Source organism: Myzus persicae, unplaced genomic scaffold, assembly GCF_001856785.1.
Source record: "Myzus persicae strain clone G006 unplaced genomic scaffold, MPER_G0061.0, whole genome shotgun sequence".
Classification (NCBI taxonomy): Eukaryota; Metazoa; Arthropoda; class Insecta; order Hemiptera; family Aphididae; genus Myzus; species Myzus persicae.
The window spans coordinates 31,675-46,873 of NW_019104368.1; the positions used below are offsets into that span (position 1 = coordinate 31,675).

The 15,199-nt window shown below is 26.8% G+C and overlaps 1 protein-coding gene across 3 annotated transcripts in view; it reads left to right on the top strand.

Moving 5' to 3' along the window:
• The window catches only part of LOC111041567 (annulin-like), a 44,940-nt gene that overhangs the window by 14,474 nt on the left and 15,267 nt on the right, over window positions 1-15,199 (top strand). For all 3 annotated transcript variants that reach the window (XM_022325868.1, XM_022325870.1, XM_022325869.1), the window contains exons 3-4: window positions 5,151-5,287; window positions 5,381-5,510. In XM_022325868.1, the coding sequence (XP_022181560.1) occupies window positions 5,151-5,287; window positions 5,381-5,510 (267 nt within the window). The remainder of the gene's footprint in view (window positions 1-5,150; window positions 5,288-5,380; window positions 5,511-15,199) is intronic.

The following is a 15,199-nucleotide window of genomic DNA, read 5'->3' on the forward strand; positions in this document are numbered from 1 at the left end:
GTTAGTACATACCTAGTTATAAGTACCTACGCGTTTCATAAAACCACATCTATAATTTCGCCTCCGCTAATTTATAGATTTTGTCCTTACTTAATTTACAAAAGAATATTTATCGTATTATATCTAGTATCTGTTAGATTCTTGTTGTCCGCGATTATTATCAATAATATTATCTAATATATTACTTACATTTGAATATAGCTGAGTTCCGTATTTTTGTCTAGTACACTCATATAAAACAATATTTTAAATTTACCAACTATACTATAGTAAATTTATTCAATATTTGGCATATTTATGGCACGTGGGTATGAAGTATGATTAATATGATAATGATATAAGTGTATAATTGTATATCTTACTATCTTAGTGTAAAGTTTTTTTTTAAATATAAAAAGTATTATGTTTATTGAAAAGAAAAAATCATATTAGATTATATTCGTATTCAGTAAACAAAAAATAAGGCAGGGACGTACAAATTATAATAAATACATCTATATTACTAATAAAACAGAAAGTATAAAATTATAAAATAAAAAAGTGGGTAACACTCTATTGTACATTAGGTGACTAGGGAGTCACTGTAATGGATATGTGAAATTTGAATTTAATAATATGAAAATATCATTGTATACGATGAACGATTCTTAGCAAAGACTGTCCGTCAGCATATAATTTTACTATGTAGGTATATTTTTTATGATATTATTGTGATTAAAATAATTTGTTCTACTATAAGCTGTTATTAGCACTGTAGTAAGTTAAATTTCATTTTCGTCTAACAAATTATATTTATAAATGTCATTATATTGTGTACAGTGCACATAATATAACTATATACCTGGTTTAAATATTTCAAGTACCCATGAATAATAATTTTAAATTACAACAGAATAACTAAAATTGTTATTCTTGGTAAAATTATGTAATTTACAAATGTATAAATTTGAACTTAAAAGAACTATGAAAAAAAATGTGTTAATATAATTTTTTTAATTTTTTCTTTACAGAATTAACTACTTACATGCCATCTTATTTTAAATTTTAAATTGAATTCATTTGTAAAAATTTGAATTTCAAATTCTCATAGACCTTTTAATAGACATTTATTTTTTGATAAAGGTAGACGAACTTATAAGGAATCTTGTATTACATTTTAAAATCTCCGATTTAAAAAAAAATTGTGTGAATTTCTAATTCAAAAAATATCGAATTTTCATGATTTTTAAGTTTTGTTAAAATTCAAAATTTAGACGCGCATACAAAAATACTGCAGATTTACACTCCAATTTGTTTTTAATTTCCATCAACAGCAACTTACGAAGAACGTTGTATTACACTTTCAAGTTTATGACCAAATGAACATTTTTTTATCGACACAAAATTTAAAAAAACTAATAATAATCGAACATGCGATATACACTGAATATAAACATTCAGTGAAAATGGCATGTATCTATACGGTCATATGTTTTTAAGTTATCTAACATACACAATCAACAGAGCAAAAATTTACAAATTATCTTTAATATTTTTAATTAAAAAAAGGTAAAAAAGTTGATACAAATTAGCATATTTGAAAGGAAATAACGTTTAACTGCAAATAACTTCGTATTTACTAGAGATTTTGTTTTTATTTTTCTACAGAATAACACTTAGAATAATTTGATTTGAACATTTGAATTTCGTAAGTCTTAATTCTTATTGTGAGTACATGCTTTAGTGCTTTACCTTCCCTCGTTGTCCAGTAATTATTGTCAATTACGAAAGTCTTGTCACGTTTAGAAGCGGAATTACAAGGAAATAATGGAAGATACGAAAACGACATTTAGTATTCTAGGCATTATCCTGGAAAATAATAAAATTTAAATTAAAACTGAGCTAAAAGTAGGCTTGTAACTTACTTTGAAAATAATATTGCGCACTTTTTGCCTGATGCAGTTGTTCAAATGAGTTAATTAAGCCATACTTCATTTCTGATAAACCAGGGTGCATTTAATATTGTTTAAAGTATTATAGGCTGGAAAACTTAAATTTTATACATACGAGTTTTTGCACTGTAGTTGCCACAGGTAGGTGCAGAATTGAGTATTAAGGGTCGTATAATTTGTTTGTAATAATAGTATTGACTTTTTCCACTAATAATTATAATTAAGTTACCTATTGATCTTGTAAAAATTGCGAAAACAAAATTAAAATAATTTTAGTATTTTCTTGTATTTTTTTTATCATACTTTGTCCTGACATCTATAATTTGAAAATGTAAGACAAATTGTTTACAAACAGACTTAATGCTAAATCACGTAACATTCTTCATTAATTTCGTAAAATATATAATAATACAATTTAAAAGAAAATTTCATTTTGATTTGCCTATATGTGGCGCCTTATAAATGGTCCATGTTGAATTCTACAAGCCCGTAATTTTATGTTATGAATAGGCAATTATTTTCATTTTTTTTTTTATCTAATGGAATATAAATAATCAGAGTAATATTGAGTAGCATCTAGGCTTTACATTACATAATTAATTAAAATGTATAATTGCCCATAAAACATCTGATTTTCGTGTCATAAGTTATATAAGTATATGTAATTATATGATAAAAATAAAAATGGATACCTAATTTATATTAATTAGAAGAAATGTATGTGGACATGACTATACAAATTTACCCAAATCCTTAAATTCTTCAGCAAAACAAACCTGTACGGTAAAATTTAAATTTAAATTTAAAAACATGTAATTATAAAACTAATGAACTCTTTGTCGCCGATGTTAATTTATTATAAGAACAATAAAAAAAAAAATTGTAAATGGGTGCTAGAAAAACAAACCAATGTATATTAACCCTAGAGCTAAATATTATTATTTTACATTTTTATAAAATATTAAACATTATTGTATTAAATTTTTGTCTTCAGATAGTTCAAAATCAGCTAAAAAATACTATGTATGCTAAATACAATAAGCTACATAAATTATACATTTATGCTATATCTAGAAAATCTAAATCATTATCTACGGTTATTAATTACAAATTAACAATAATAAAAACAAAATTGAAGAAAAATATTTTCCTACTTTTAACTCTCCAAAGTACCAACCAGTTATTAGATACAATTTCTTAATAGAAACCACCTACAATATTGAAGACCATTTATTCATAAAAGCACATATTCACCAACCGATGATATGTAATATTCATCGTATTACGTATGTTTGGAATACCAAATTTAACCAAATTTAAGTAGCAAATTTTTAATAGTACTATACGAAATTATTTCACATTTAATTTTGATACAAAACGTGAAATATAGACACAACAATTAATAATACTACTGATTTTGATTTTTAAAACCAATTTTAATATAATGATTAGTTAAAAATTTACAATTTGTGACATAATAATATAATAAGTATTAGTGTATTACTATACATCAATCAATATAATTTAGATGTATTTGAATTTTTTGATTATATATTTTCAAAAAATTATGTTTAAAATGTTTTATCAGACAGCTTGATTTGGTTGGAAAATATATAAATGATATACTAGAGTCGTAACTAAATGCGTGGGCCTGAGGGCTTTTGTAATTTTTTTCAATTTTATTAAACAACAGCAACAAATAAATAAATCAAGAATGCTATATAAATTATTCTCTGATGGGGTAACTGTAAGTACAATGTTTTTCAGGAAGGCATACTTACTGAAATTGATAATAGCATTACTTACACGGTATACGAAGACACAGAGACACTCAAATGATAAAGTATTAAAAGATACAGAGTATGAGCAGTGAACTTAGTAGTTATAAATATATTGAACACGATACACTTAAGTATAATTGTTTCTAGAACAGGGATGTCAAATCCATGGCAAGCAAAAAAAAGATTTTGAGGGCTCCCAAAAAATGAAAATTATTTTTTTACATAGGTTATATTATTGTATATTGTCTGCAGGCGTTACTTACTCTCTGTAATGTCGCCACAGTTCCGCGCCTCGCCGCCTAGACAAATATATTATCTATATTAATTTTGTTAGATTTTTTAAAAAGGTAAATAACATACTGTAGACAATATTATATACCTATTATTATTTTATCTACAGATAAAATTGAATAGCCGTTATTAACCGATAAAAGCCACATGCTCATAATATATATCTTAGTAAACACTAATCGGTAAAAATACGTCTGTGAAAAGAAAAAATCGTTGTACTGAGAAATGAATTGGAAGAAATATAGTGTGGTAGGGCAATAGGAAAATAATTGATCGTAAACATAGGGAACAAGATTTTGAAAGCGTGGAATTGAATTTCACAAGATTATTCTACTTTAAAAATAGTAGCATTATCTGACTTGCTTATTTTTTCTTTAACCTATTCATGTGAGTCACTATTTTCAGAAATTAATTTTATAAAATCTGATTTCAGAACTAGTGAATACAGTATACATGTAATTCATCAAAAGTTAATAATTATAAACCAAATATCAACGAACTGGCATAAAATATTTATCAAAAAATCACATAAAAAAAAGATGTATTTATAAAGTTACTTTATTATATTATGTTACCTAAACCAATATTTTTATGTTAAAACTATTAATTAAATAGTGAATAGTAAATTTTTTTCTTAAATATAGTTTATAATGTATAATATTTTTCAAGGGAGCTCGAAAAAAAAATGTAATTTTTGGCAAGTCGAGTTCAAATAATTTGCCACCCCTGTCCTAGAACTTAGATACCACCTACATAAAGTTCAGCGAATTATTATTATTATTATTTATATATTTTGTGCATTCCATTTGATAAAACGAAATATTAAGTAAGAATGATTCTTACTTTATAGTAATATTGAGATCAATGATCAATTCATCGAAATATCAACTTTTGATGCTCATAAAAAAATATTTGTATAATTAAATTCAACTTTTAATTCTAGTAAGCAAGACTTAAGTGGAATCTCGTATTACATTTTCAAACCCTGGATAAAAATATAAAAATATTATTAACATGTATATTTCAAATTGCTTTGATGCTTGAGATTTATGACCCATATATTAGACATTTCTCCTTCCCTCCGATCACGATGTTGAAAATGTTGTTATTGGAATATTTATGTAAAGTTAAATTATATATATTTCAGAAACGGGAGATGCAAACTTTGGAAATAACACTATGGCTGCTGTGCCCTTGAAAGAAAATCCAAGTAATGGCAATGGCCATTGGTCAGCGTACGTGATGTCTACTGATGACGTGGACCCACACGTAGTCAGCGTTAGGGTAAATATATGTTCAAGGCAATATCAGAATAAATAAATAACATTGATTAGGTTAAAGCTTATTAATTGTTTAAACATGATCGATGGTTTATAGATCACTCCACCGAATAACTGCATTGTAGGACAATGGATATTTGACATAGATACCCGATTTGGACAAGAAGCGGCTATGTTCTCAGCTAAAGGAAATCCAATTTACATACTGTTCAATCCGTGGTGTCCAAGTAAGTTCTTTAGATTTGGTAATGTAATGCGGACTTTAAACCAATTTATATGTGTAATATTGTGTATACTAGCTGTCCCTTCCGGCTGCGCATTTGTTATTACTGTTATTATCATTATGCCACTTGAATCGAGCACACTAATACTAAATTCAGGTACAGTTTAGAAACTCAATAAATCAAATACATTTCCGACTAATATACAGCACTCGTCCATATAAATAAAATTACTTTCACTTTATTATAATATAATCTTAATATTAGGTCATTAGGGATATTTTAACAGTAATTTGATTACCAAACATTATTTTTACAGTGGCTTGAAATAAATAAATTTAAACAATATACATTTTGCTGAATTATTAGGTTTTGTTATTGGAATCGATAATTAACTTTTATTTTTTCAAATATATATAACAATAGGTTATATCATTATTTTATAGGATATTATGCATATTATTTTATACATCATACTTGATAAATTGGGAGTTAAGTTAATCCGGGTTAAATACTGAAAAATAAAGTATATTTAAAGATGTTTATTATATTTTGTTATCATGTTTATAATATTTTTATTAATTATCATATTTTATTTAATGTGAATAAATCTATTTTTAGCATGGTTATAGATTTGATTATTAGATAGTACATGTATATTAATCATTATTTTATTTTTTTAAGTTTTTAACTACCTTATATGCTTAAAAATATTTAACAATATGGCAAATTTTTAATTTGACAATTACTGTCAGGTTATAAGTAAAATTGTTTCTGCAATATTTTTGAAAACCTAATTGGAATACTGCCATGACCATGAATCATATAGTACCTACTTCATGTGATAAATGGATTCAGAAATATTCTCTAGAAACCAAAATAAATTGGATTCTTAAATGTACTTATCAAATAAACAGATATTTGTATCACAGACTATTCTTGTCAACACTCTTCAAGAAATAAAACTATTGAATTTAAGTAATAGTAACAGAATCCGACTAAGAAATATAAATTGCAATGCTATCATTAAAATAATTGTGAAGAAAGAAACTACCGATACAAGAAAAAAAGATAAATGTATTATACATACGACAAGGATTTATTACTGATATTAAGGTAAATGTTAATGGGTTAACAATGTGCATTCTGGTTTTTATAGTGCAATGCTTACATTCACTTTATCACCTATAGTAAAATCTTAATATTTGGTTAGTTAGGTTTGACAAATATTAATAATAAAGGGTTAATGCAGGTTAATGTGGATCATTTTGCAACAAATTTGTGCTGTGCATTTAAACAGTTATGTAATAATAAATTGTTCAGTTTTAACTATACTACAGACCGAATATAGGTGAAGAATTTGGCCTTATTTTTTTTTAACAAAATGAATAAAGAACATGAGGATCATATACAAGAACAATTGAATTTAACTGAAGCAAGATCTGAATCTATAGAGATCTATGGACGAAGTCAATAAATCATATAATAGTAATTTTCACAAAACAAATACTTCATAGGTATATGAGACACTTGGGGTCATAATTGATTCAGAAATTCAAACATCTCAACCTTAAATGGACAACATTACGTTTGGTGGAAAAAAAAAATGTCGAAATTATCTTGAAAATTTAAGAAATATAAATAATAACTTGAGTCGCATTTATTCAGTTGAACAATTATCAGAATTTTCAAAACATTTTTTCCGGTAATGACATGGAAAAATGATTGAAACACAACCTACATCACGTTCTAAATGCAAGTCTATTTCAAGTGGTGCTAAACGCATACAAACTTGTCGACATTAAAAAACAGAAGCAAACATGCAAGTTAAGACTAAAAAGACTTTGCAATAAACATTAATGAAAATACTCCAAACGTATAAACTCATTAAATATTTTTAATTTTTCAGTATTTTTTACTCATTAATTTATTAACTTAACTCATAATTTACCAATTATGATGTGTTAAATAATATGCATAATATCCTATAAAATAATAATATAACCTACTGTTATACATATTAAAAAAAATAAAAGTTAGCTATTGATTTCAATAACAAAACCCTATAATTCAGCAAAAATTAATTTTGTTTGAATTTATTTAGTTCAAACCACTGTTAAAATAATGTTAGACAATAAAATTACTGTTAAAATATCCCTAATGACCTAATATTAAGATTACATTATAATTAAGTAAATATAATTTTATTAATATGGACAAATACTATAAATGACAATACGGGACAAACAATGATAATTGTAGACGACATAGCCCCCTGAAAATACTCGGACGCGCTCTATGTATCAAATACTGAATTTTATATTATTTTAATAATACAAAGAAAGTCCAATTTTAAAAAGCTATGTCTCGCTAAAAATTAACAACAATGATAATCAGAACGATAAATTGTAAAATTGTAAAATCAATACATTTATCACTTCGTTCAGAATAAAAAACACCCGCTCTCTGTTTTATTGGAAGGAATCTATAATTATAAAATAAATATAAATATCTATAAATAGCATTCGATAACAAAAATAAACATTTATTTTTACAAACATAAATGTTTGTAATAATTATGTGATACAAAACATATATTTTTTTTTTCTATGTAATGGGCCTTCACAGATTTAATTAATAATTTAAAATAAAAAATAAAATGCCTTCACACAAAAGTTGTTCGTTTTGGAGTTGCACAAATAACAGCCGACGAAATCGAGGTTTAAGTTTTCATAAATTTCCATCAGATGATAATTAGAAGTGTATAGTTATTCTAATTATTTAGGTACTATAGTCAGTGGCTTAAAAAAAATTTTTGCCCCCCCCCCCCCCAAAAAAAAAAAAATATGTAATAGAGCTACTGTCCTATTATAAAAAGTTTTTTAATAATAAATAAAGAAAGTATAATTAATATATTGTTATATCTAATATACCCCTATAACCAAAGGCCCCAAATTACTGTGGGTCCCCACGCAACGCGTGAGGGCCCAGGCCCCCAGTTACGCCACTGACTATAGTCAAATATCTATAAGGAGATTTTTTGACCATTTCAAGGAGGTATCACAGATTGTATACAAATACAATTATATAACGTGTGGTAGTTCATTAAGATTTTAATAATTTTATACATTCCATACTTTCATAGAAATAATTGGTCAAAAATATTATTTATTCTGTAACCAGTAATATGAATAATTAGAATAAATAATTTATTAAAACAATAAATTATGAGTTTATCAGATACCTAATTTAATTGTAAAAAAATACATTTTAATAACACATTGCATTTTTTAAATACTTATAATGGCTACATGGCATAATTACATGATTTAGTTAACGGAAAACCAAGTTAGGTTAATTAAAAATGTATTTTGAAATATTATTTGAAAAATTATTGATAGACAACAAACATGGTATAAGGAGTAGAAAGTTGGCTAAAATTGATTGTTACATAAAAATATGTCCAAACATTTTTAAAAATTGTAGGTTTTTATTTATTGATAACATTTTGAATGTAACTATCAATTCTTGTATATGTAATAATACACCAACTTTTAAACAAGTGAAAAGTAAAAAATAAAAAATAAATAATGCATTTATAATAATATGAATAATAATGTAAGTACCGAGGTAAGTACCTATTTCGATAAGTACCTATTTTACTTGTATAGTTGTATGAAATATAAATATTTTTTTTGTTAATAAATTTATTGTATATTATATTATATAATAACTGTTATATATAAAAATATTATGTAATAATATGTATTTAGTATTTTACAGCTGTTCAGATTTTTCTGTTACCTATATAGCTGAATATTACAAATTAAAATCCTAGAACGCCTTAGTTGCTTTATCAGGGGGCATACTTTTGTCACAATTTTTGACACTAGTTGTTCCGTATTGTTATTTATTGTATTTGATTGATATGGATGAGTGCTGAATACCAGTAGGGAATATACCTATTTGATTTATTGGGTTTCCGAACCGTAACTGAATTTAGTACTATGGGGCTCGATTCAAGTTGCATAAGTAAACACGTCACCCAGTGCCAAAATGTATACCATATTTGGTTTAGCTCATGGTGTTACCAGGTTCTAGAGTCTAGACACTGTAAAATGTTAACAATAATTAGCAGACATTTTATGGGAGGAAAATAATATTGTTATATATGAATATGGTCATATTGATTTCCTCAATAAAAATGGCGAATTAGTTTATCTGATGTCTCTACGTTTTTCATGTAATTCCTTAACAGTATCCATTCTGATTAATTTATCCTGTGATATTTCTAGTGTCCCTTAAACCTTGGCAAGAATTTCTAGTATTACGCACGATTTAAGATATACAAGTTGCCCATCGACCTATACCGACATGATTAAAGTTTGAAGATGAAATTGACTCACAGCTGTGGAAAAAGACGCTAGCGCTCTCTATTATCACTAGGGCCCGGAACTTGATGACATAAAAATCTTTAAAAAATGCACTAAAAAAAATAATGTTAAAATGTCTTAAAAAAATGACCACAAAAATACCAAAAATTTCTTTAAAAAATAATAATTATTATTATTATGATTTAAAAAATAAAAATTATTATATAAATATAAAAAAAATTCGTTGTACAAAATTATAATGTTACATAATGGTTCCTATAAATTTATAATTATTACACTGTAGTACTGTACGATTAAAGTGTGTTTAATATTTTCAAATAAAAAATACCGGCGATTGTCCGATATTAAAGTTTTGTAGGTTAAAAAACTTCTTTCAACTTCCACAGATGTGATTAGCGCATGTTTGAAAAACGTGATATAATCTGTATTCAAATCTTCTGGCAATCCTTCTTTTGTCACTTCTTGTCCTTCCAATATTTTTGAAATAATCTGCATTGTTTTATAACCACTATTTTTTTCTAAAACAGTTTTAAATCTATGTTGAATTTCGAGCCAATATTTCGTGCTAATTGAATTTTATCTTTTTCTTCTTTTACAACTTGAATAGCATCGGCAAGGCATATTTTTGACGATTCTAAACGTTTGATTGAATTCTTTAGCGATCCAAAGTTCGATTTGATATAAACTAAATTTAATTCTAAACCTGGATCGGCGAACAAATCAATTACTTTTTCAATGGAAGTAGAATCATTTTTGTCCAATTTCATGATTATATTTGTAATTGTACCAAAAAGTTCACAATAATAAAAGTACCTAACCTAACCATGTTCCCCACCTAGTTAGCACAGGCTGTGGGGGTAATGGAATATTAGGAGTATGCTCTTTAAAAATTTGAACTCTCGAAGGAGCTTTCAAAAATATTTTTTTGCAGTTGATCGACTGTTCGAAAATTTTTTCTGATTTCTTCCGCAACTCTATGTAAGGCATGAGCCAAGCATGTTACATGTTCCATCTTCGAATAAAATACCTTAATGGCTTTACCTGCTTTGACCATATCACTCAATAAAAGCAGTACATGATCATGTTTAATACCATTGGACCAAATAATTTGAAGGGATCTATCGAGCAGTTTTGAAATTGTACTATAATTTACCTTTTCTAGGACTTCTGTCCATACAACTCTAGAGTTCCCACAACAACATCCGCTACATAGCGCCCTTCAGTGTCCGTAGTTTCATCTGAAGTCACAGCAGTCGATAATCAATAAAATAAACACGTCCGTCTTTCACATTCACTATGCCACAATGCCGTAAAACGTCAATTACAAAGTTGCGTTATCGTACGTCTCGTATGTATCAGTAAAATTATCGGAGCTAATTACGATAATGCAGGGGAAACGGTACTTAAAAATAACCCACGTGTGCACCCGGCCTAAAATAGTATCTGCCAATAGTTTATTAAATAATCGTAGATCACGACAACAAATGATAAAGATACTTAAGGTCAATAAACGACAAGCTAATGGAAATTGAATGTTTTACAATAAAATGTAACTTTCACCAAGAAAAATGCGAATATATATAAAAAAAAGTACAAAAATGAATAAAATGCACTGAAAACACTAAATATTGACCGTAAAGCATAACATTCCCTAAAAATGCAAAAAATTCAAAATAAAAATTGTACCATTAACTCTATATTCCATGAATCAAATTTCTGTAAAGATGAGCCTCAAATGTAAGCATTAAAAAAAAAATGCTAATGTATCAAGTTCGGGGCCCTAATTATCACAATTTAAATCACGAACTAATTATCACACTTAATAATTTTAATTTATGTCATAGATTCTATTCCATGATTTAAGATACATATAAATACTTTAAGTACTTTAGGTACTTATTAGGTACTTAGCTGCATACAAAACTTTGTTATTTTGTGTAACGTATGATATTATTTATACTTCACTTGAGATTTGAGACTTCATAGGATATCTTAAAACTATAAAAAAATATTTATTCAAATTGAAAAATATAATAAATTTCTTCATTGTAAAACACTATACGAAAGAAGTATTTTTGGTATACTCAAAGCATCATTAGATTTGTGGGAAAATGCACTAGGTATGAAGTTGAATGAACATTTTCTCATTTGCAAAAGCATTTCAAGGAAGAGGATATTATTAGGATATGGGTATCTGGTACGAGTATATTTAGTAGAATATATTTTGGAAGAATGTGGTTTCTCGTATGTATCAACTGCTAAGTTTAATCAGGACTGATAAATTTATTGGTTGTATTATAGCTTGATTATTATAATAAAATAATAAAATCTATATGACTTGCATTATAATATTAAATTACTGTTAATCTTGTACAGTTTGAAACCAGACTTCAATAAAATGTTTGAAAAATAATATAAAATTGTTAAATTCATTAAATAAAAAAAATTCCAAAATTTAAAATTCAGCAGGCAGCCATCAGCGACATGGTAATTTACTTTTCTCTCACAGAGAGCGCTTATTGTAATTTCCAAAACTAAGAAGAACTCAATTTGGTACTCACTTTATCATATTATGCCGATGGGCAACCTGTATATGTTACAGTAAATGATGTTAAATTTATATTAACGTTATTAACTAGCAATTAACGTTATTGGATATTATTGAATATTTTACAAGGTTTATAACGTTAATTACTAAGGATTTACGATAATTTCAAACAATATTAGTTAATCATGTTATTTGTATTTAAACTGTTACATTATTATTATTTATTTTCACATGATAATGAGCTATGACATTTAGAATTGCATAATTTCCCAACCACTCGACAGGTGCATTTATTGGTTTTGCACTTCATTTTACAGTGACATCTTTGATAGCCTTGTGTGCCCATAAGACTACTACATCCTGCTGCTTCTCGAAGTGTTATCTCTTTATCTTTAGATGATTCAAGCAGGGTTTTGAGATCAAGCAAAATTTCTTTGCATGGCACAAGTTGAGATCTCGTATACTTGTGTTTAAGAAAACCATTTTCGGTACCTAATTAAAATATAAATACATTATAATACCTATAAATTTCAATTTTGTATTTTATTTTACTTACATAATTTATAAAAGCCGTTGTCAACATTAGCAATAACTGCTAATAAATTACGAGGGGATCCACGGGCTCTGTCTACGTCAGGTATGGAAATACGAACAGTTGTTCCAACTTCCAACTCTTGATATTTATTGTTTGATTGGGTCATCATCCTTTCAGCTTGCTTTTTTAAACATTGAATTGAATTATTTCTTTCATTTGTAATATTTTCTTGACGTTTGTTAACTAAAATAAAACGTAATATTTAAAAATTAAATATTTTTATCCTTATATTTTTTACGTTTAACTCATAAACTACTTGTCCTAAATTTGATTTCTATGTATCAAAATACTCAGAAAATTATTCTGCTTTGGAATATGAAACTAAAAGTCTATGTTGTCATTCAAAAAAGTAAAAATCTTAAAAAAATATAAGGATAAAAAATATTTAAAAATATAATTTTTTAATAAAAACGTTGTTTTTTAACAACTCAAAACTACTGTAAAAAAATGTTTTCAAAAACATGAATATTTTTTTGAAATAATAAGTGTTTTATGATAAAAGATTTAAAATTTAAAAAAAATTAACATACCAAGACATTTCTCGTCCCTGATTTCATTGTTTTCAATGTTATCGTCTTTGATCTCATTATCCTCATTGTTTTCGGGCTGTATCATTATTTTTTCAATATCCGCTTCCGTATTTAAATTACAAATTTCTTTTATTGGAATGCCAACTGATGCTAATCCAACTCTTGCTTTGCAACCAAACATTGCCTCGTAAAGAGACCTTCCAATGCCTTTAATATTGAATTTGATAGAAAAAAATATTATTTAACAATATTAAATATTTAATATAATATATTACAAAATAATATTTATACCTGAATGCAATGCACGGTTTTTTTGAAATTGTATAAACTTTAACCCCGAAGGCCAATCTTTGCTTTTATTTTGTGCCATCCATGTTGCTAGCATGTCTTCGACGTCGCGGTTAGCTCTCTCTACAGACCCTTGGCTTTGGCTGTGTCTAGGTTTGCCATGTACTATTTTTACATCTGGCCACATGAAATGAAGCTCATTAATTATTGAATTGACAAATTCTCGGCCATTGTCTGAATGTAGAATGGCCGGTGCTCCGAAAGTTGTATAAATATCCAACAAATTGTGTGCGATCTCTTCCGCACGTTTACTCGATAAAGCTCTAAATAACACGAATTTCGTAAGATGGTCTTGGTAATTTAAAATGAAGCGGAATCCATTAATATTTTGTGATTGCATATCAATTAAATCGATTTGAGCTCTTGAATTGAAGGTGGAATGTAAAATAGGTTTCGAAACTAAGCCTCTTTTAGGATTCGATGACTTTTTTTGGCAATGTGTGCATAAATTTAAATATGCCATAATAGTTTCGTTCGTAATATTGCAATATTTTGATTTTAACTCAGAATCCATTCTACATCTTCCGCCATGGCCAATAGTAGAATGAGTCGAATGCAAAATATTGAACAACTCGTCAATTGTAACGTAATACAGTATAGTATAGTCATTTACAGGTTTAATAAGACGCTCTTTATTATTTATTGTTAAAATATCATATTTACGTACCATTCGGTAATCTTTCATAGACTTTTTTTCTCCTGGCGTTTTCAACACAAATTTTGAATGCTTTAATTGTTCAATACGAATATTGTACTCATCAATGGTTAGAAAGGAGTTATTATCACTACGTTTTTTTTTAATTATATCAGATATAATGTTGTTAAATTTGTTTTCCATTTCAAGTTCATCCATATTGAATTTTATTAATAAAGAAAATTAACACAATGTTTTACGAATATTTTAACATACAAAAATAATATGACGATATAATGGCGACGTCTATCCTATGCGTACCGTGAAAAACTGACAACAATATTATATTTACAATAAAGTCCTACACTAGTAAGCCCCACTAAGCTTATTTATGCTTTATTTATAAATCCGAAATCCATAGTCCGAAGTTCTATCTACTGCGGCTGTAATACTATCTAGAACAGGTATCTAATACCATTAAGATAAAATTATATAACATTATTTTCCATCGTATGTAGAAATTATCGATAATCAAACCCAAAAAATAATAAACCACGATAATCACTAGTTTGTTAGGTAATTATTGTTATTTACTAGAAAATAACGTTATTTTAATGTTTAACATCATTTACTGTAACATATATAT